This window comes from Genypterus blacodes, unplaced genomic scaffold, assembly GCF_046128005.1.
Source record: "Genypterus blacodes isolate CSIRO-AG114 ecotype Tasmania unplaced genomic scaffold, CSIRO-AGI_Gbla_v1 ptg000086l_1, whole genome shotgun sequence".
In the NCBI taxonomy this organism is placed as follows: domain Eukaryota; kingdom Metazoa; phylum Chordata; class Actinopteri; order Ophidiiformes; family Ophidiidae; genus Genypterus; species Genypterus blacodes.
In genome coordinates, this window is record NW_027466891.1 from 359,188 (window position 1) to 382,500 (window position 23,313).

The window sequence follows — 23,313 nt, forward strand, 5'->3', positions numbered from 1 at the left end:
GAGGCATCTAATTTTAAAGAGGTGGATTGTTGATTTTCTGAGGAATTAGATGGCTTTTTTACTGGAAATTGTGATTCCGAGTTTTTTTTTAGACTGTCGGTACCTGGACTTTCTCGGACAACAAATTCTGTGTAGATTATTTTCTTGTTTGTTTCCTGTCTTTGGGGATCACTATTGCCATCGTTTACTGCATCCTGGAGTAATGAATGAGACGGTTTGGGTGATTGGGCCTTATAGTTTCCATACCCTTGGCTTTCCCATGATTTAAATAACTTTTTGTCTTCCTGCTCTTTTCCCCTGGCGTCATGCTTTGGCGAGAACTTATTCGAATCAACATCTAAGCCTCTCCTTTGGGCTCCTGGGCTGTCCGGTGTTTTAGGGATATTTGGACCTGCAAAAACCTGATACACTGGTAGCTTACTCTCCTGGAGTTTCCTAATTGGGGGACTTGATGTTTGTCCACTTTGAGGACTCTTGTCCTGCTTTTGAGCCTCTTGTTCAAACTTTAGCCTAACTGCACTGACTTTTGAGGAAGACATTTGAAAAGGTTTTGGGCTTTCACCTGTGCTGCCTTGTGATTTGCCCTCTCCATGCTTTCTTGCATCTGAGTCATTATAGTGAAGCAGCACTCTCCTCTCTGGGCTGCTAGGCAAGCTGGCACATTTCCTATCACTGGAGCCAAACCTGTCTCTAAGCCTCTCTCTGCTCCATTCCTCACCACTACCCCCATTTCTATAAGCTGGCCTCTCTGGACTGCTGTGCGTAGAGCTGGGCCCTGATCGTGTTTCCCTGAAGTCTGGCCTGCGAGATTTCTTCTCTGGAGATGAAAGCTCATCATTGAGTTGTTCTGTTTTATCACGGAAGAATTGTGATACCTCACTGAGTTTTTCCTCTGCCTCTTTTACAGTCCTGTCCACTCTGTCTTCATACACAAGCTGATCTCTGTCCTTACTTTGTGTGTCTTCTGATACACGCATCCAAACAGAGTGCTTTGGGCTACCCGGCTCAGAGGAGTACTGCAAAAGAGTCAGTTTGTCATAGTTATCATCAACATTGGCCATTCTCCCCGATTTGTCAAACACATTTCTTGATGATCTAAATACATACTCTGTCCTCGGTGCACCTGATCTACCTTCACTGTGAACGCTTCTGTCTGGTGAGTGAAATCGAGACCTATCTCTCAGGTATTCTTCTGTGTCAGAATGAGACTGGTCAAGTTTCTCAGACAGTAGCATTTTTTCAGCAAAATTATAAGATTCTCCCCTGAGCTCTGATGACTCATCCTCATTGTACTCTACAGACTGCTGGCTAAGTAGTCTCAGTGTTTTGTAAGAGTCATCTGCCAAAAGCTGGGCTGAACTAGGGCGACTGTCCTCCTCCTGTGAAATGGGTGTGTTCACTCTGGAGGACTCGAGGTACCCTGGCAGTGATTCTTCAGCCTCTTCCTCCTCCTGTCTATTTCCTGGGTAGTAATACATTTCCTTTTCTGCATGGTTTTTGGTCTCTCTGATGATGACCTCTGTTGGTTCTGTTTTATTGCCCTTTTCAATGTGAACCTCAATTATTCTTTCAACCTTAGGTTTGGAGTTGATGTCTTCAAGGACTCTCTGAGATGTTTCCTCGTTGCCAGACTTGTGTTCAAACAGCCCAGCCAGCTCTCTAGAGGGGTCTTTGCCTGACTGAAAGGCCTTCATTATATCATGTACAGACATGGTCTCCTCACACCTCTCAGATGATGCCTCTTTGCCAGGAGGTTTGTGGTAAACCATCCTAGTGGTGGTAGTGATGTGAGTCTCCTCCTTCACCCTCATTCCTTTTCCCATTGGATCCTCCTCAGTGCTGCCTTTTAATGGATAGCATTTACTCTGCTCTGCTGTTGAGGAAGTTTGATTCAGATGTCCTTTCGAGTCAGAATCAATATATCTGACAGCATGTGCATCCTCCATTGCAGCTTGTTTGCTTTCCTCTGGGGATTCATAGCTCCTAATGACATGGACAACCTCAGTCCTAGTCTCAGTGATCATTGGGGGCATTGGGATATCCTGAAAAAGGGCCTTAGGGCCCAAGCCTTCTGCACTTTGAGGGGCAGAGGGCGTCCTTTCACTCCTGGTCTCAAAGCCGCTGTCTGAGAGGGGGCTCTTATCCTGTTCATGTGAAATATCATCAGGGGAATCTAGCACAGAATCTGCTCCAAATAGAGCATCTGCTATTTTACTGAGCTCCTTGTCTGAAGCGGAGGAGCGCATAATTGGTGGGGGCATTTTGAGCTTGTGCTCTTGAACTGCTATGGCAGGCTTCAAGACACGTTTCTGCTTCTCCTCTCCCTCTCTCTTGCCCTCATCTGATTTATGCCTTGTGCCATGCATTTTGGAGAATGAGTTGCTACCAACATCATTAGCAAGGTAGTCAACCACTTTGGAGAGATTAAAATCTCTGTCTGGTGTGTTCTTTGATTTGACTTGAGGAACCACAGTCTCATAACGTGGTGGATAACTCCAGTTGCTTGGTGGTTGTTCAACTGGCACTTTTGAAAAGTGTATATCATCCAAGGAAGTCCTTGAAGGAGAAGACTTCCCATCCTCTTTAGTCAGGAGTTCACTTACTTTTACTAAATCTTGTTTCACTTTCTCCACAATTCTAAATGGTTCCTCATCCTCTATCTTAGTGTCTTTGGGAGTATTGGATTGAAAACCTTTATTGGCTGTGGCATTTGGGTCTGTTTGCAAGATGGCTGACATTCGTATCAAGTCCTCTTTCATTTCAGCTACATCTTTCAGAATCTCCTGGCTGGAGGACAGTGGTGATGCGGCGGCTGCTTTCAGACCAGCAGAGAAATGAGGGGACTTCATAGGTGAAAGAGTTCTGCCAAATGAAGACTGCATCTGAGGGTTCATTTCAGCAGGTACAGTCCTCCGCGGGGACAGAAGAGCAGCAGCTGACTTGGAGACCTCAGGTAGCTTTTTAAACTGTGGCTCTGGCACAACATTAATAACCGAATACACTGGAACAGTCATTGTGCTGGATGTGACAGCAGTGGTGGCACTAGGAGGGGACCTTAGAGAGGCATAAAGGGAACTAGAAGCCGACGATCTAATGGACTGATATGAGGAAGAGGCAGATGAGGACAAGGATTTCAAGGTACCATAGCCTGCAGAACAAGAATTTAAAGTTTTTTCAACCTCATCAAAGGCTGCATTGACACTTGTTGTTGCAGCATTGGTAGTGGCTTGTATTCTCTCTTGCAGACTGCTGGCGAGGAGGGACGTTGGGGACGAGGAGCGGTAGTGTGTAGGAGACGCTGTTCCATTGATGAGAGCCGCTGCACATGGAGCTGTGTTGGATTTATGTGGTGATGAAAGAGAAGAGAACAGGTTTCTTGAAGGGCTTAAGGGATCTGCAGAGGACCGTACAGAAGAGAGACCAGGCACTGTTTTTATGGGGGAGGAGGACGACGCTGTGCCACTAGTGCCCCCCATAACAGTTTTGTACGGTGAGCTGAACATATTCAGAGAGGATTTGGGAGAGGTTGGTGGGGTCATCGCTAAGGATGTTCTCTCAAGAAGGGTGTTTCCTCCCCCAGATACAGTTATGGGGGAGGTTCTGGCAGACAATGCTGCAAGTCCTTTCATAGATAATGCATCAGGGGCACATTTCCCAGGTGATGCCAGCGGACTGACATTGACTGGATACTGAACCTGCTGTACTACAGTTTTGATAGGCGAAGAGATGGTCCTGTAAGATCGGATGGGAGAGGCAATGTCACTAGCTGACTTGATGGAAGAGGCGGGGGAGCCGGGGATGTTGGTCTTGATGGGGGAGGCAGAGTTGATGGACCAGACAGACTTTAGTGGAGAGGCAGAGGGCGTGTTGGATGACGAACTGGAGAGGGAGCCAAACCCAGATTTGGCTTGGCCAGGGACGGCGACAGGAACAGGCGACCACGCCTGATAAGATCTCGTTGAAAAGACAGGTTTGTGAGGGTAGCCAGAAGGCTGTGTTCTCGGCGAGCTTCGATCAGTTGTTTCTTCAGCAATAAATTAAACCAAAAGCAATAAGGAATAAACAAAAAATTGAACAAAAAAATAATTTCAAATGAAAGATAAAAACCAGAAAGAGAAATTTGAGTGAGTCAGAAAACAGCATTTAGCACAGCAGAAACACATTTTGTCTTTACAGCTAAAACACGAGATGCTATCTTAAGGTCCAAGATGACAAGTGATGGTCTAAAATCAGTGACTAATGATCAAATTAACCACACAAGAGGAAACAATGGAGTGCAGCAACAGAAAGGTTTGACATAAGATTGAGGTGGAGAAAGAGAACGACATGATAACAAATAATACAGATCCATTGACTTTTGATGTGCTTGATCTATTTGCCTCTTTGCAACAGTGCCTTTTATTGTATATGTTGGACTAACATAGATGTGTTTATCCTTTCATTTGGTTCATTTTCAATGCCAGAGATGACCCCACAAGTGTAGACCATTAATAAAGAAAAACAGCATTGAACTTGTTTGGTCATGGTACTTAAAATAAAATATGAGGTTGCACTTTACAAAAAAAGCACTTTAAGCCATTAATGCCTTCCAGTAAGCCCTAAAATGTAGTCATACTTCAAATATCTCTGCTTGCAATTTCATCAATATTTGATGAGTCATCCAAGCTCATAGTTCAGATCATCATTTTTAATAATTTATCAGAATACAAAATTGATACTGCTGGGAAAAGGAATATACCTGTGAAAGGAGATTTATGTATTTGTCTCCTGTTTATACACAAAGTAGTGTTGTAGTATTCAACATGAACTTAAAAGAATGATATTAGGGCTGGATAGAAATGTGTGCCAAACTTTTGTAACTGCTTGCTGTGACTGTCTCATGCGTAGATGAAGGCAAGTCATTGTAAAGTGCAACCCATTACCACAATAATATACACAGCCGCACACAATCAGAAAGCCAATAAGAGTGAAATGGCCACAAAAAGAATGAGAACATCCCAAAGGAATATTTTATTCAATGTGAATCAAAACATTGTGTCCAAATGATAAATGAACAGACAGTGCAATCCCAGTGTCACAAATGGAAAACAACAAAACAGTTGGAACAGGGCGACTTTTGGTGGAAATGGTTTGGGTGAGCAAAGCACAACACACGGTAAACCATGCAGATGTGCAATGAATGATCAAAAAAGATGTGTGTGTGTGTGTGTGTGAAGGGAATGAATGGGATGAACATGTTTGGTCAAGTTGCTTTGTTCCTACGTATAAAGGGACCTCCAGACACTAAACTTCAATCAAATTACATCAATATTTAATATCAATTGAAGATTTCATGTAAGTAAAAATAGAGAACTCACTCGCTGCAGGGTCGGTCAAATAGCTGTAGCGCTTACGCAAAGCTAAGGAGGCAAAGGTATGACGTCGTTCTGGCTTTTCAGTCTGAAACAAACAAAAAAAGAACAAAAAATGCTTTAACATAAAAATGTGATAGGATGTGATCCTAATGTGAGAGGGTTAAAGATCTGTGCTGGTTTAGTTTTGATGCATGGATCCTCTCCATGTTAGAGTACATGCGGTTAGTACTTGCACAAGGAGGTGCTGCAGGTCAACATAGCGTTTTCTTCTGGAGACAAGGATCAGTGCTTCCCTCGGAATAAAGCTTCACTCACTGGATTTCATCGCAATAAATACAAAATAAAAAATAAAACTAAAAACTAGACGCAACGTGTGCTTTGTTAAAAAACAGATATCCTCATTATGTCATGGTTCCTCAAATTTTGTGACATAGAACATCATTATTTAAATAATAATAGTACTAAAAAAATAATATCAATTACAAGATTATGACTTTGGTATATATTTCCTATACGTGAAAGGAATTGTATCATTTTCCGCTTCACCTACACACAATACAGGAATTCAAACATGAAAACATCATCCCTATGTCCCACCTCTAACTCCTCTTTGTGTTTTTAGTACGCAGCTGAGCGTATTAGTGTTCCGTCAGCGACAGGCCAGGGGACAAGGGTAAAAAGGGCAAAACCCCCAAAATACAATGGCTGACTAAATGATCAATCAATAATCTTTAGCTGTAAAAATATGCCACAGTCCTGTGTGAAACCTCTGGTGAGTCAGTTAAGAGTATGAAGTCATGGTGATGTCCTGCTGAACATGTATGGAAACGAAGAAAGAGATGAAAACAAGCTGAGGTGCGGCACACAAATTAGTTCCACTGGACTTTGGATGAGAACAATAATAAATAAATCTCTGCTGATTCTAAAAAAAGCCATTTCCACTCATGCACTATGTGAGGTCACTTTTCAAACGATAACACGGCTGCTGCGTTGTTTAAACGTGCAGTCAGAGGTTCCCCGGCCGCGGAACGTAGGGAAACAAATGTGCAACATGTTTTTACCACAGCGTCTGCAGTAAAGCCAACAGAAAGGATCACAAAGAAGAAGCAGTTCCGTGTGATGATGAAGAATCTGTTTACCTCATCATCAGGATCAGACTCCATATCCTGTGGTATTCCAAGATGCATTGCAGGAGAGGAGAGAGGCGACACAATGGAGAGCAGGGGAGTTATAGAGGGCGGGGGCGGGGGGGGAGGGAGGGAAGATGGAAATCAAAAATCAGGGGATGAAAATGGAGCAGCAAAAACAACAGACGGCCTCTGAATAAAGCTGTGAGGTATTAATAAAGAAAAAAACAGCAACGTAACAAAAGCAACGGCAACACAATTACATCGTTTCTTGTGATCAGTCAACACCACATCAAAGAAACAGACGAGAATCTTTGCATTACTATAATTCTCTCGTGCCCACAGGGAGCCAAGCCAAAGAACAATGCACAGTATGCGTGTGTGCGTGTGTGCGTGTGTGCGTGTGTGTGTACGTTGTGGGGTCTTATGACTGGCACAGGCTTTAACACTCATAAAAGACACAAGCAGCAGGCAGTCAAGGTCTAAACCAAATGAAGCTCAATGTCTCCACGTGGTGTCGGGGTGAGACTACTTCCTGTTTCTACCTCATTTACATGATATGGTGATGTGATGCGGCCTAGGAAGAGGCATTATTCAAACCATAGGTGAGCCTACCTTCTTGTGGGTTGGCAGTGTGATATTCAAATTGCATATGGCAGCCTGCGGGAGACCTTTGATGTTCTTTGCCTCTTTCAGGAAGGAGAGACGCCCACACGGCTCTTGGCCCATGTCTCTGATCTGAAGACACCGGCGAAAAGAGGGAGGAGTTTCAGAGCAGTCCAGCCGTTTCAAGTAAGTAATAGGAGGAAGAGGCTCGCTGGATATACACAGTTTGTTATCTAGAGTACGCAAAGATCCATATTGAGGAGGAGGAGCTTCTCTCTCCGTAATTGAATCAATGATAAACATTCATCAACAAGATTGAGACAGAGAGAGTGAGAGGGAGTGACAGACAGACAGACAGACAGACAGACAGACAGACAGACAGACAGACAGAGAGGGAGAGAGAGGAGGGATGAATTCTCTACCTTCACGTTGAAAGGAAGTCTGTTTTCCTTGAATGAGTAGAAGTTGAAAACCAGCTGCTGTCCACTTTTGGTGAGAGGGGACAGGTTGCCATAGCAATCCACATGGATAGGCTTGCCCTCTAGAACCTACACAAGTCCAACGATGTGTTAATGACAGTGATGAACCTGTGTGTGTGTGTGTGTACAGCGTGTGACTGGACTGTACGCAGCCTCACCTCGATGTCTTTGCTCCGAGCCACCTCCTCAAAGTTCTCCTGCTGCTCCAGGGTTTTGTCCACTTTGTCGTCCGTCATGCAGAAGCAGCGTAGCCGAGCCTCGATGATGTCGTTCATCTTGGCGAAAACCACGAACTTGGCCAGGTACGGCACGCAGATCAGCTCCCGGTATAACTGAGACGCTAGACTCACCGTCTCAGGAATCTGGTGACAGTCTGCGAGCCAGAACCTGCAGAGAGGAGAAGAGAGGGGAGGGAGATGTTTACATGAGCAGGTTGGACACTTTAACACTCTGCCACTTTAACTAACATGCTGCACACACACAAGATTGGTGATTTCTTTGGGTTAATGACAGCTGTGTGAACATCTGATTGCACCTTGTTAACATCAGGCCACACACTCCACACATGACTCCAATCCGGTCGGTGAAGCATCTAACAGGAGTTCACTCTCACTGGGGTCACTGCAGCAGCTTGAGCTCTGCCTCCACCCTCTCTACTGCAATCTGCTCTCTGTGTGTGTGTGTGCGCGTGTGTGTGTGTGCCTCACCTGGCCGACACGTTTGTGGTGAAGGAGACACAATCAGTCACAAAGGACAGCGGCGTGGTCCCTGTGATGTCCTCCCACTGGGCAGGGGACGTCCCTCCTGTATGGAACAGAGCCAGAGAGATGAGATCACTCTTTTTGCAGGGTTGTAAGCTTTCATCTTCCTCGCTCTTCATCTTCTCTGTATCGACCAGGGGCTCTGGACATCAAAGAGCCCCTTGCATGCCCCGAGCTACACTCACACCCAGCAGAGTAACTTTCAGATGATTCCTTTTAAACCAGCTTCATGTGTACTTGCCTGTGATGCTGCAGAGCAGACGCAGGCAGGGCGCAGACTCTCCTCTGTGGCCGGTGGGGTGACCCTCCGCCGATCGAGGTGGGACAGGGATCGTCATGGTGATGGGCTTGTGGAACTTCCTCCTCCTGGGCTCCACGGTGACGATGGGGCTGAAGGTGGCTCTGTTGCCGAGGATCGCCCTCGCCATGTCATCTGGCACAGGCTGAGCCTGGAGAGGGAACACGGGAGGACAGAGGAAGGGTGAGCGCCAGGACACTCTGCTTATGAAACAAGCTGAGTCCAGGGTGTTCTGCTCTACCTGCAGGCCGACACGGATCTTCTTGGTGAGCGCCCCCTGTGGGAATGAGGCCTGGACCATGGGCACAGTGGAGCTGGAGAGCATCCCTCCATCAGGGCCCATGTGGTTAGACTCCTGCTTGATCCGTGACACAACAGCAAAGTACTGCGGGAAATCCCTGGTGACAATGCGGCAGATTCTCTTCTGCTCCAGCTCGGCAGGGCTGTCCAACTCTGTGACATGATGTTATAAAGACACAGCTGTTAATATTGTAGACTAAACCTCCTACTTTGTACATCATAGGTCCTTTCTGGGTCATAAAGAGAGACTTCTCTTTTACCTTCGTCCATCCCACCGAGCACGTCAGCCAGGTCCTCCGGTCGGGCATCAGACTGGTGCTCCTTCCACGTGTCACCGTTGTCGCTCCGAAGCACAATCAGCTCTCTCTCTTTCCCTCGCATGGAACCAAAGTGAGGGATCTCCACAATCACAGGCCTGGAAGAGAACAGAGAACATTACAAACACAGTACAACATATTTCAGTGTAGATGTTACAAAGACAGAAGAGCCGAGGTCCTACCCAAGGAACTGAGCCCCAGCAGGGCCGACCTCCACCAGCCGGCTCACCAGCCCCTCTCCCTCCACCATGGGCGGGGGATAGGCCAGCTTGTGCCTCTTAGCCAGGCGGCAGGTGATGCGTGTGGGTGCCGTGCACTTCCTGGGCGGGATGATGATGCGCATGCCGTTGTGGCGGCTGCCTCGCATGGAGCCGCCACGGGCGTCCACCATGAAGCTGACCAAGAACCTGCCAGAGGTAAATGAAGCGCGTTAGGGGAGAACAGAAGGGTCGGAGGTAAAGAAAGAAACCACACTACGGACACAAGTGAGGAAGACGATTCCCATGCTGTGATCACCGTACACCAAAACAAAGTAAGAGAGTGAGAGGAAATAAAAATAGAGGAGAGAGAGCGAGAGACAGAGCGAAAGAGAGGGGAAAAAGTGCTTTGAGCTCTGAAAGTTGACAGTTCTCACTTTCAGCCGCCTCAATTTAGAAGATCACAACCTAACAGAAACTAATGAGGTCGCAGGAAATTTAGTTGCCAATTCCCAGGCTGAAGGTGAGAACGTTGCCATAGTTTCAGTCCCTCTAAAGCAGCATTCAGTGATCAGATACTAAACACCTGTACAGATGTTTCCCCCCCCATCCAGGGGCTTCAGTCATTCAAGATGAGACATTAATATTAATGTGATTAATATGTGACATGTCTCATTCTTCGAATCCAGACCTCATTTAGAGATCCTATTATTATCACTAAGGGCATAAGCACGAGCAAAACTCAAAAGGTAATGCACAGTTCTTATACTGGAAGCCAAATGTAGCTTAAATACATATTTAATTAAACGCAATCTGAGTTCAATGTGCTGCTCTGTAATCAAATACAAGGATTACATGTTTTCCCTCCAAATGTATCTTATTATGAAAGTCCCATATGTTCTATAAATAGCTGGATCCCTGCAGAGCTTTCAGAAGGATTTAGCTTCATGTGCACTTTGAGAGAGACGACACAGTGAAAGAATCCCAAACACATTGACTACACACTTCTAACAGCTACGCAGTGCAAATGAAAACACAAGAACACACGGATGACACAAGCACAGACTACTGGAGGGAGGAGGAAGAGGAGGAGGAGGAGAGATAATGATGGAGCAGAGACAGGATTTTAGTCGTGAGTGACGTCACTGCGGCATCGTGGGCAGACAGCAGTGAACTCAGTCATCACCTGGAGTCATACTGAGGGAGCGGGGAGGAGAGGCTGCAAAATAAACACATGGAGACAATGTAGGAGGAAAAAAGGCCAAAACCTGCTTCACACTTCTCACATCTCTACGGGTTCAGTTGGGATCTGTAATAACTACAGGGACTAAAGAGACGTTCAAAACCCAACAGACACTGGGGAGGAAAATGACAATTAACAGAAAGAATGAACAGATAAAAGAGGAGAACCAAATTGTGCGCGACAGATCCCATCAATCCATAACGACTCCAGCAGACACAGTTATCAATGCAAATGCAGTGAGATACATAACAGCAGCGTCTTATCCGTCTATTCAAATCAACTCACGAGCTCACAGGGGTTCTGCGAGGACAGAAACAGAGAATGTACCTTAGTCAACGTGGGAAAAATGTGTCTCTACTTGTGAGAAGGTGTGTGTGTACAGTTGCAGCACTGCAGGAAACCTCACAGACCTGCGCTCAGGCTGCATTAGCGCTGCAGATTTTGCTGCATATGGACTCTCGCAGGAACAAAGGACTCGAGTGCAGTTTGCCTTTAAAGAGTGAATCTATGTGTTTCTTTGTATCTATGCTGAGTGTTGGCAGGTGTGACGGAGCAGCTGTCCTTACCCAGAGTGTATGGGGCTGGACACAGTGTTGTGGCTGTGGTCCATGGTGTCCGGCGTCCAGCTGTAGCGGCGCATACACTCCGAGCTGTAGTCCCTGGTCACGGCCAGGTGCTGGGGAACGAGCGGGATAGACGGGAGGTGGAGGAATGAGTGGATGGAGAAGAGACGACAGAGGTGAGGAGGGAGGAGGAGAAAGACAGGAGAAAAGGGAGAGGAGAAGAAGAACAGCAGATAAATCACTGACCAACAACAAGCATACCAAAGTACAAAAGCAAGAATCAGGTGACATGACGTAGAATGGAAGGGAAGTGTACAAAGAGCAAATGAGTCATGGACAGAAGGTGGAGGTGGAGGTGGAGGTGGAGGTTGAGGTCCCTCCTTTTGTTCATGACCCTGAGTCCAGTGTGACATGGAGCAAACAGCTGATAACATTCACAGCCTCATAATTCAGCAAAGACTGCAGACATTACGCACAGAGACTCCACACAAACAAAACTGTGCGACTGCGACTGAAGTGGCTTTACGTGCAAAAACTGAGATGGACCACAACACAAAGCCTGTGAAGCTGGATCGCCCCCAACTTGGAAACACATCATCCAAACATCCACTCATGGGAACTTGATGGGAGCACTGAGGAGTAGCATGGGAAAGATCATTAACTAAACAGAGACCAGCGCTGATGACCAGATGAAGAATGGCACCGACCCAAAACAAACAAAATACTGCACACAAAGACAGAACTCAGACGGATGGAAGAGGAGTGAAGGGGACACTGAGGCGTGAGTGAGGCGTCCGTCCACACTGTGTATACCTTATTGAGCGGGTCCACCAAGTAGGAAATGTCTTTGCAGACACTCTGAAGCTTTTTTTTGGGGGGGGGGGGGAGAAGAGACACAGTTCAGGAATCACACTCGTACCACAGAGCGGTTTCAGAGATATGACAACGATACGATACAGTCGCAGCCGAAATCCAACTCTTGGGTATCTAATGAACTGTGGAACGCACCAGGACGAATTGACACCGACACCTCTCGTATCAACAATCTCTACGTGTAGCAGAACACCTTTAGTCGGGGCGTTTAAAAGGGATCTTGTGTTTATATCAATATAGGTCAAATGCCCAAGTGTTTGTTTCGGTGTGACGCCTTCAGGATTCCTGACAACTGAGCGACAGATTGGGCGACGGAGCAAAAATCAATGGGAAAGCTAAATTTCTATTGCAGCGCCCTGAATGGTCGACATCGCTTGGGTGACAAAGAATCGCTCGCCCCGGCTTCATTTCTCCTCCAGAGCGCTGCCATTGGCTGTCAAAGCCGTGCTAAGAGTTCGAGGTAGGGTTACGTAACCCGAACTTACACCTTCATGACCATATTCATACAAAACCAAGAAGGAGGAACGATGTTTCAGTGTCAAACGCAGGTTCAGAGGTTCAGGGTTCCTTAGAGTGTTTATAAAACAAGACAAACTGTTTCTGCTCCAGCTTCTGTTTTGGCTCTTGACCATAGAGATGAGCAGTGGACAGGCGGGACAGAAACTCAGCACAGCGCTGCGCTTTTCCATGAGAAAGCACAGGGGGGCCTCCCAAGGCACTTAGGCATGGATAAACTCTGAGTGAAGGTGCTATACACACACACACCCTCAGCACTTTAGGGAAGAAAGCACGGCATAGACACTGTTTCTGCTTTGACCTTGGTGCAGACGAGTTGAGGCTACTTGTCTCTAGGAGTTACTTCTGACCGTTCTTACAGCGTACTGAGTATTGACAGGAAGTTAGAGCACAAACACAAACAATACAAGTGGGAAAGGGACAGGGACAGGAGAATCTCAGAACATACCAGGGTGAACGGGCCAAGGAAAGACAAAAGAAGGACAAAGATCTTACCGTGTCCTTGGTGGGCGCCAGGATCTCCTCGATCATCATGCTGTCCCGTGCGTAGGAGCTCCGGTTGAGCGTGTTGGACCTATCCGAACTGAAGGAGCGGAGGCTACATGTTACCACGCAACCCAGCGCGGCGGACAACAACAAGTGTCGGGCAGGAGAACACAACACAAAACAAAAAGCAAGGAATCCATTACTGCATGTAACCTCCAGGGAAATTGGCTTTTTCTTTGCGGACAGAGAGCGTCCGAGGTAACATAAGGGGGGGAAATAGAGAGAGGCGAGGAGGCGCCCCCAAGTCGAAACAGAGACGAGATGCGACAGCAGGTTATTCAGGGATGCAAATGAGAGTGGAGTCAGGCTGTTTGCTTGAGAGAGAAGAGGAAAAAGGAAGGAAAAGGGAGCACGTGCAGAGTCGGACGCTACGAGAAGGAACGGCTGTGCATCTAATCTACCAGATGACGTGCAATCAGATTAGAGTCATGACACTACAAAGATCAGCAGCCGACCCGGACCCGATCAGAGCGTCGGCGCCGAGGGGAGCTGCTGTCCCGACGGTCCGTCTTGCTGCAGTCTGCTTTATGGCTGCGCGGTGACGTGTTCCTGTTTTTGCAGTCTCTCAGGCTGAGTGCAGCACCAGAGACGCCGCTCTTCTTTCTCAGGCAGGCAACAGAATAATGTATATTATGTGCAGATTGTGTTTTTGCAGGTTGTTTACGCTCCATTTGAAAGAATAAGACGCCAAAAACAAACACAACTCTGTACCTTATTCTCAGAGAGTGTGTGTGTACGTACGTGTGTGTGTGAGAGCGAAGGGAACGAACGAACGAGAAAGTGCAGAGCTCAGCGTGTTTGGAGTGGGCACGCTATTCAGCACAGAGAGAAGCCCTTTATTCAGCACGGCCTGCCTACACCGCCATCGAAGTTACCAAGCAACTCTGCACGGCCTGAATGGACTGGCTGGCAAGGCAGCGTCGCTCTCCCCTCTCTCTCCCTCTCTCCGTTTGTTCCTCACAGCTTCCTCCTCTTTCTCATTCTGTCCATCCTCTTCTGCCTCAGCATGTGCCTGCCTTGCCTCCCCTTCGTCCCACTTCTCTCGGTTGTTCTCTCCCTCTCTCTGTCATCGAACTTTCCGTCTAATTGTGCACGACACAATAGCCGCTAGTTCCGGAGCTGCTTCATCATCTAATTTGGTGCCAAGTTGCGGCGGATCTCTAGCGACTTTTACTCCCAAATTCTCTCAATGGAAGGTGGACTCCATTCATTTCCAATCATTGATCATTCTGTCTTCCAGTAAGCTGAACCGTGTCTATGGTCTGTGGAGCATCTCGCCAAAACCCTTAGATTTTAGAGAGGCGCCTGAAGGAGCTCAGAGAGAGACGACTGCATCTGTCTGAGTGTTTGCGCGAACGCATTTGTGCCGCACGTCGGCCTGTCCTTTGTCAAACTGACCCTTGGGTCTACAAAGGGGGGCCTTCAAAGTGCCGGACAACTATTCCACAAGCCTGTCACGGCCTAAAGTTTCCATCTTTTGCGAGCCATGACTGAACATCCTGCATGTGCGGGTTCTCTTGGTCATGCTGGGATCCAATTACTTAGAATCAAGTACATAAACAAATGTGTTTCATCCCTGGAAGTTACACTGAGCGGTTCTAAAACAAAACACACCAGCGGCAAAGAGTCACGTCAGAACACAGCACATCAAACACCTGGGGGGTTAGTACACACACGTCAAACTGAGCCAAAGGTCACTTCATGACACCACAAAACAAAGAAATTGCTGTTTGTATTTGCTTATTTCCAGCCAGACTGACACTTTTTCGCAAAACCTGCATGAAGAACAATTATTTTCCTGATGCAATGCAAACATGACGATAGAGTTTGAGAGATGAGACGTTAAGGTGAGCGAGTGATCGGCTAGGATGGATTCACTACGTCAAGACAGAGTGATGAGACGCTACCACACCAGACGACAGCGACACGGGGTGAGAACAGAGTGCGAGCGATGACTTGGTGGTTTGGGTTAGAGAGTTTGATGGAGGTGAAGGGTCGAGGGTTACAGACCAGAGGTCACACGGTGGGACACACCATTCAGAGTTAATGATTCCTGTTACCACTACATCTGGGGCTCTTTTCTTACCTGATTCTAGGGCTAGAATGAGGGAGAGGGTGCAAGAAAACGAGAAAAAGATAATAGAAGTGAAAAGCAAAGCATTTTGAGGACATTAAAGCCAGAGATGCTGTGGGTTTTCCTGTTTTCCCCCATATGACATTGATGTCACGCGTTTGCATGGTTGTGCATCAAGACTAGGTACCACTGTGTGTGTGTGTGTGTGTGTGTGTGTGTGTGTGTGTGTGTGTGTGTGTGTGTGTGTGTGTGTGTGTGAATGTGTGTGTGATGTGGCGAAACAGCCCAGTCAAAACGCAAACCATGCAAAGCCGATGTCATAAACAGAAAGGTAAGGAAAAGGAAAAGAGTTGCTCAGCATCACACAGTCATTGATCGATCACTAACACACCAACATACAAGTACTGAAGCACAGCAGTGTAATACATCACATGTCCATCAAGATTACAGCTCATTTCCTCTGCTTTTAACATTTTCAAAGTAATCACAACCCTTCAGATTGCACACTCATGCCTGTCCGGTTGCCCTGGTGACCCGGTGGTCTCATCAAACCAGCCGTGTTTCCATGGAATCCTTAAACGTAATCCTGTGTTTCTCTCCTTTGCCTCGGCCAGCTGATGTTGGCTGTTTCCTGTCCCGGCTGGTGTTGCTGTTTTTATCAATCCAGGCGCGTCACTGTGCGTCAGCCAGCTGTCGGCGTGGCGACAAAAGACAGCCAATATTATGCTTTTGGGGGGGGGGGGGCACAGTACTGGTCTTGTGCGGCCCTGATCCTGTGTTTTGGCCGGAGCCTGCCAACTCTCCACTGAAGCTGGACCTGTAGTGAGCAGCCAAGTACAGCTGTTCACAGAGAGCCGCCTGTTATTAGAGCAACGCCAGAGCGGCGGACGAGCATCAAAGCCTATAGATCGTCCTGAGTTACGCTGTGGGCACTTTGTGATCTCTGCCTCGGCTTCAAACAAGGCCACACAAAACGCTGAATCACTTTGTCGGGTTGAGTCATAAGATGCCAACTATCCAGCCGCTTTAAGATGTTGTCATTATTATCTATATGTGTGTGTGTGTGTGTGTGTTTGTGTGTGTGTGCTGTGTATGTTAAATGTGTTGTACATCATCTCATCAATTTCAGTCAGAAACACAAGCAGGAGACTGAACAAACAGAGCAGCTCTAGCATCATTAATCTTTCCCCTGAACACACACACACACACACACACCTCATTTACAGAAGAACGACATATGCTGACTTTTTTTTTATAAGACAAGTTGGACCAAAATAGCCACTGCAGCAGCAGCAGCAGCAGCATAAGTAGGCTAAGTGAGGAGGTCTTACCTGGCTGAGCGAGCTCCTATACTGAAGCCCATGTAGCCCTCCTGAGGGAGAGAGTCGTCCCCCAGCTCCTTCAGGTCCTGGGGCCGGAGGTATTTATCCGTATCCCCGGTCATTGCATCCTCACCTGGAGAGGTAGAAAAATATATCCTCCCGTTAGTTGAAAAGGCCCCAGAACGGAAAAGAGAGGAGGAGAAAGAAGAAGAAGAAGAAGAAGGAGAAGCTCCTCTGCCTCCATCAGCATCTGATTCATTTAATTATAGCACTTAAAGGAGGCCTGGGGGGCATTAACACCCCTGCGACTCACTGCAACTTTGGTCTGTGGCACGATAACAACACACACACACACACACACACACACACACACACGCACATACATACACACAGATGGAGATGCAGATTGAGATTATAATAAGAGGTTAGACAAAAAACAACAGTGAGGAGGAGAGATGCCATCAGAGGCGGCAGCAGCAGCAGCGGAGACTTTGCGGTATAAAACCAAACGCAGCTGATTTCAAAACACACACACACACACACACACACACACACACACACACACACACACACACACACACACACACACACACAGCATCTAAAGCCACCTCGGCGCAGTTACGCAGAGAGAATAAAAGCAGAGGGTCAAACAACCGCAGCGCACCTCGATCGGCGGACCGGTGGACAATGACACGCCGGTCAACGAAGCCGGCGGAGCGGCTCGAGTGCTTCTCCTTCTCCCGCATGTCCGGCTCTGTCCTGCCTGCACCGCTTCGCTCCTTCACCGCAGCCCCTCCCCCCTCCTACCTTCAGTACTGCCGCACTCCGATCGGACAACAGCAACAGCGTCAAGTCACACTCAACTAAAAGCAGCCGTTACCGCATACGCCTTTCAAAATAAAATCCCCACCTCGCGGTAGATGGAAGGTTTCGTTCTGGATACGCCGTGACGCGTTCAAAGCCTTGCTGTGAATTATTCAATGTGTGCAAATAGGCCAGGGAAAGGGAGACAGCTGATGTGTTGTATTACAGGGACCAGCAACTTCTCATGTTTACCAAGAAGAACAGTTGTATCTCCTTGCTCTGACTCATAAATCGTGATTTTTGCAGATAGAATCAAAATTGTGGTATCACTGAAATGAAACTACATGCGGTAACTATATCTACAACGAAAGAGATGTTGTGAAACATTTGAAATGCAGGTCAATATGACATCTGCATGTGGATGGACCTAGAAAAAAAATGCCCTAAAACTGCAGCTCTGTACCCAATTCCACATTTAGCTTTATAGGTCAAATGAAAAGTGTGTGTGTGGGAGTCAAATCAAATTAAAAAGACGTTTTTCCAGGCAAGAAAAAATGAGCGCCAGTCATTAAAAACACAAAATGTATTAAGGCGATCGACTGACATTTTCGATACTGTTACTGATCAATGTTGCAACCCATTGATCAGCTTAGAGAAAACCTTCACTCCCCTTTCATTCTGAAGATCAATATGTGAATACAATATGTTTCAAATAAAATTCCCAAGCGGCAGTTAAGCAATAAGAACGAAGGACTCAGAATATGAGGCTGACAGCAAAGCTATTTTTTAGGTAGTTAGACAAATGCGTGCTTTTATTCTGGTGATAAAAACTCTTATCCCATTTCCTGTATTTCGTTTGTTGTCTCTGTTCGCCTTGACTCTGAAGCTGCTGCTGTAATAATGTGTCACCGTCCCATTCAGCGCGTGACACCTATCCCCCCCCCCCCCCTCCCCAACACACGCGCACACACACACACACACACACACACACACACACACACACACACACACACACAACATCAAGCCCTCTATCAGCCTACATTGTGTTTTGGAACAGATGACACTACATTCCCCCCCTCCCCCTTTGTTATTGGAGTCAAACAAAAAAATCCCCACAAACTAAATTTAAATACAGTAACAAAGACAGTGAGCAATTAATTGAGTGTAAACTACCTATAAAGAACAAAAATAACAAAATAAAAGCATCAGCAGTCTAATAACTGATTGAACTCCACTGGGTCTCGCGGCTTTACAGCTGAAAACACAAGTTAACTCTCATTTTCCTCCTGAATAACACAACATAACATACCTGTGGCCGCAGCCTCCATAATGTTCACAGCTCCTCGGATTTACTTCCTTTTATTCCAACAACAAAAAGTTAATCCAGAAAAGAGTCCATTCAGTGATTCCATAAAAACCCTTTGATGCTGCTGTGCAATCAGACGACGACTCTCTGCCAACTTTACTCTACAAACAAGTCAAGTTTAACGGCGCCGCTTTGTGTCTCCACGCTGTCAAACACAGGACAAAAAACGAGCAGAGAGAGAAGGAGTCAAAGCCATCTGACGCTGGTGTGAGCAGCAGGGGTTAATTCAGCTCAGGGAAAGCTGCTGTCATTGGATTTAAGGTGAGGGAAAGTCCTGAGTCTCCACGGCAGCCGGGCTGTGGGTGAGGAGTGATAGTCTGGCCACTGGAGCAAAAAAAATGCCTTTTCTGAGTGGGAGAGCCTGACAGAAAAACTCTCAGTGAAGGACAGCCCCCCCCCCCCTCTCACACACACACACACACTCCTCCTGCCTACTCTCTGGCTGCGTCTCAAACTGGGGAGGTGGTGGTGAGGATTAAATAATGATGAAACAGGCCCGTCATGTATAATTTAGCCATTTCTTAAATAAAGACGGTTGAGCAACAATTCTCTCCCTACTTCCCATTTTCGGAGAATAACTGAAACTTGCACAAGAGAAAGTTGGGAAAGAAGAATTACGCAAGTGCCTTTGACAGTTAAGAACACCTTCAGACTGTAACAACATCCTCCGGGGCTGGTGTGAGGGATTAAGAGGCGGCTACACGGCGACGCACACAAGACAAGGACTTGTCTAAAGACGGCACAATAAGACGCCGGCAGAGATCTATAGAAAGCATGAGATGAGCGTGTGACGGCTCGGTCAGCAGCCAGATCAGAAGTTAACCTGTCACACTCTCTCTCTTTCTCTCTCTCTCTCTCTCTCTCTCTCTCTCTCTCTCTCTCTCTCTCTCTCTCTCTGCAGCCTATAGCCTAATAGGATTAGCCCCGGCCCCATACAGGATTAAAGAGGGACGTGGCGACTCCTTCCTCCCTCGAAATCCTCCTCTGTCACACACACACACACACACACACACACACACACACTCATACGTATGACAACAACAACATTGAAACCCCTGTATACCCATGTATTAACATTTGTACCTGTGTAGTGTGTAATATTCTCATCCAGTAACTCCTGAAGTAACTTGAGTAAAATGGTGCAATATCAGGTTTTCAGTTTTCTAAAAGAGCTCCTGCAGCACACTGGAGGCCTTTTCTTCCATATATTGACATGTGGAATCTATGTGCTTTGTGCCTGAGTGTGTGTGTGTGTGTGTAAATGTTTATGCAGCAACACTGAGCCCAAGACAAATCTCCCTAAAGGGCCAATAAAGTAAAAGCTCATTTTATAGGAACATGACTTGATGGTATCCTGTGTTGATAAAAAGTACACATGCAGCAGCGATGAGTCATGTTCATGGTATAAACAGTTTAAAGTAGATAAGGACATGAACGCTGTTATTTATAATTCCAGCGCAGGACTGTGACGCCTTAGAAATCATAAACACAACCGTTGTGGATCTTCATCCTACAGCGACGGCGTGGCGGCGGCGTCCGTATCCACCTGATATGTGTGCGTCTGCCTGCCTGTGTGTTGAGTCTAGCAGTATCACCTGACACAGAAACTCCACACTGCTGACGTTCCCCCGAGCAACAGCCCGTGAACCAGCTCATCAATTTTACAGGCCCGCAGGCTCGCCGCTTCCAAAACAAAAGGGCAGAAACCAAGATGGAGTCTGGTCTGGACCAACAGCTTCCACCCCAAACTTGGCTGTGCTCTGCTGCGGCGCCTGTGCCATCACACAGACACGTCGTGTTCTTTATTAAGGGTTGAGCAGGTTTCCATCTTGGCATTTAGGTGCATGTGTGTGTGGAGCTCTCGGTCAGCCGTGTGAATTATTAAGCGAGTCACATTGACCTTGTTTGCGGCGGAGTTTATGGCTGAAGTTGCTTTACGAGGCGCCTTTGATGAAAACAGCCGCCCAGCGTGTGAAGCAAAGTACTTTAAACGAACAAATGTGTGTCTGCCATGTCAGGGTGAGAACAGAAGCCGGTCACTCAGAACGAGGCAAGAGAATCAAGACCAGAACCAGAACCAGAACCAAGACCAGAACCAGGTCCAAAACAGCGTCCAACTGCGTGTTTGCTGACGAAAGTTATTGGACGAAACTGGAAGGCAGACTTGTTCTCCGCCCGGTGCCAACAGATGCCACAGCGAATACAAACAGACAGTCTGGTCAGCGTAACACCTGACGCTGGTTGCCGGGGCGACAATCTAACACCAACAACACATCTGTCTAATTCAGAATGAGTTAAAGTGGATCACAGTAGAAGCCCATAAACAAGGACGATGCTGTCAGAGCAGTGTGTGTGTGTGTGTGTGTGTGTGTCCCTGCTTTGCCTGGAAACCTTCTAGTAAAAGCGAACAATGAGGCGGCGTGACAGTCAGCGTTTCAGAGGTAAAGGCAAGCGTGTGAGTGAGAGCTGCTGCGGCTTTGTTATGTGGGAGGAAAACAAAGTGGAGGACAAAAGCTGGAGGCAAATACCTTCATCAACATCTGAAATGCTCTCGTCTGTGAGAGATTCAGGCAAATTGTCCAAAACTGTGTGATTTGGAGTGAAACATGCAAAGGTTACAAAAAAACAAAAGTGCAAAATCAACAACACGCACAATTACAAATGGAATTTAAAAAGTTGTGCTGGATGGAAATCATGCAGTGATCTGATATCAAACTGAATGTTGTTTTAGGGAGCTGATTGAATTATAGAAGCTGTAGAGGGAAAATGAGAGTTTTTCCTCGTACCTTCATCGTCTGACATGTCGAGGAACTCGTTCATGGTCTCTGGGACGTTGATCTTGTGTTTTTCTGACGCACTCTGGAAAAATGAAAGATACGATCAGAAAATGGGAGAATGAAAGACAAAAACGATTCTAATCAAGTTAAAAAATTCCCTTTAACTTAAGTCTACTTCATCTTCATCAGTGGATCCATCAGCTAAACCCAATTTATACCAATCACCTTCATGTTCTAGCTCCCAACTGTTGCTAGCCAAGTTTCAACACATCTGCAGTGAGTTTGGAGGAAGTCTTGATATTTGGTGCCAGAAGGTTCTTGGTTTGAATCCTGCTCTCGAACCCCAACAACCCTGAACTGCATCCGTTATGAGAATCAGACTCCAGGTCTCTAAGTCAGAGTGTGACCTTTACATGAGTGAGCGGTGAATGAGGACGATGGTATAAAGTTGTACGGAGACGACCTTGATCTTTAAAGCTGGAGGAAACATTGCTGGACACAGTTATGACTAATCGGCGTTCCTGCTGACTGAGCAGGCTCCGTCTGTGACCTCTGCATTCCTTCCTTTGCTCACTCTCTCCCTCACGTCCCTGCCACCTCTTCTCCCTCACTCGCCCCTCCTCTTCCTCCTCTTCCTCTCTGACGTGTGTGTGGATCAGATCTCTGTGGGTGAGCTATTTGAGGAGGAACCTAAATGTCTCTGTCTCCCTCTCTCTCTCTCTCTCTCTCTCTCTCCCTCTGTCTCCCTCTCTCTCTCTCTCTCTCTCTCTCTCTCTCCCTCTCTCTCTCTCTCTCTCTCTCTCTCTCATAATGTGAGGCGTTGTCTCTCACCACGGCAGTCAGGTTCTCGTCTGTCACAGGCCTCAGAGTGTCGACCACGGAGATGTAACCAAGGCGACGGGCGATGGATAGGGCAGTGTTCCCGTTCTGGACAGAGACAGAAGCAGCGGGTCGTTATTTAGAGGCGGTACAGGCGACACACAGCGCTCAGCGCCGGTGCAGCATATGTGTGTGTGTGTGCGTGTGTGTGAGGCGCACGATACATCGGCGTGCCGGCGTGCTCGTGTTCTCACCGCGGTGAGGTCGTTGGCCGAGGCTCCGTGTTGAAGCAGCAGGTTGATGATGTGGGTGTGGCCCTGCTGAGCCGCTTGGTGGAGAGGCGTGTAACCGTTCTGGACACGGACAGACGGACCAACGGGACAGGAAGGAAGTGAGATTTGGAGGAGGAAACAGCAAGAAGTGTTTACAGAATGAGCCAGGAGGAAATAAAGAGAAAGATAAGACAGCACTGTCCGTATGTGTGTGTGTGTGTGTGTGTGTGTGTGTGTGTGTGTGTGTGTGTGTGTCTGCCAACCTTGGTTTTCCCATTGACCCTGGCATGGTTCTGCAGCAGGAAGCTTGCCATCTTCGCGTTGCCATAGTGACAGGCCACGTGCAGCGGAGTGTAACCCATCTGACCAGAAGAAGAAAAAGAGGAGTCAAACGGATTCCGTTAAAAACTTTTGCAATTAGTATGTGAGCAGAAACAGGGAGAGGAAACAGCGGCAGCGTCCACGTCCTCACTTCCTGTCTCTGATTCCTGGGGGAATAAAAGCTGCATCACATTTCAGGGCACCAATAAAGTGTGTGTGCAGCATAACGGTGATGGAGGAGATGAGTGAGTGAATAAGCTACTCAGTGTAAACAACTGTCCTGTCAGCACAAACACACACATGCACACACACACACGCACACACACCTACACACACACACACGCACACACACCTACACACACGGTATAACCTTGCATT

At 47.1% G+C, this 23,313-nt stretch overlaps 1 protein-coding gene across 9 annotated transcripts in view; it reads right to left on the reverse strand.

The window, feature by feature from the left end:
- Nucleotides 1–23,313, reverse strand: part of ank3a (ankyrin 3a) — a 52,257-nt gene that overhangs the window by 13,648 nt on the left and 15,296 nt on the right. For 4 of the 9 annotated variants that reach the window (XM_076158754.1, XM_076158753.1, XM_076158756.1 and 1 more), the window contains 19 exons: nucleotides 22,878–22,976; nucleotides 22,597–22,695; nucleotides 22,355–22,450; nucleotides 21,533–21,605; nucleotides 21,275–21,331; nucleotides 16,586–16,709; nucleotides 13,130–13,232; nucleotides 11,249–11,358; nucleotides 10,626–10,658; nucleotides 9,425–9,649; nucleotides 9,186–9,340; nucleotides 8,867–9,078; nucleotides 8,569–8,776; nucleotides 8,274–8,370; nucleotides 7,725–7,953; nucleotides 7,510–7,635; nucleotides 7,097–7,219; nucleotides 6,494–6,520; nucleotides 5,358–5,439 (listed from right to left, as the gene is read on the reverse strand). In XM_076158754.1, coding sequence (XP_076014869.1) covers nucleotides 5,358–5,439; nucleotides 6,494–6,520; nucleotides 7,097–7,219; nucleotides 7,510–7,635; nucleotides 7,725–7,953; nucleotides 8,274–8,370; nucleotides 8,569–8,776; nucleotides 8,867–9,078; nucleotides 9,186–9,340; nucleotides 9,425–9,649; nucleotides 10,626–10,658; nucleotides 11,249–11,358; nucleotides 13,130–13,232; nucleotides 16,586–16,709; nucleotides 21,275–21,331; nucleotides 21,533–21,605; nucleotides 22,355–22,450; nucleotides 22,597–22,695; nucleotides 22,878–22,976 — 2,278 coding nt within the window. The remainder of the gene's footprint in view (nucleotides 1–5,357; nucleotides 5,440–6,493; nucleotides 6,521–7,096; nucleotides 7,220–7,509; nucleotides 7,636–7,724; nucleotides 7,954–8,273; nucleotides 8,371–8,568; nucleotides 8,777–8,866; nucleotides 9,079–9,185; nucleotides 9,341–9,424; nucleotides 9,650–10,625; nucleotides 10,659–11,248; nucleotides 11,359–13,129; nucleotides 13,233–16,585; nucleotides 16,710–21,274; nucleotides 21,332–21,532; nucleotides 21,606–22,354; nucleotides 22,451–22,596; nucleotides 22,696–22,877; nucleotides 22,977–23,313) is intronic. The other 5 variants (XM_076158749.1, XM_076158751.1, XM_076158750.1 and 2 more) reach the window with 5 other exon arrangements.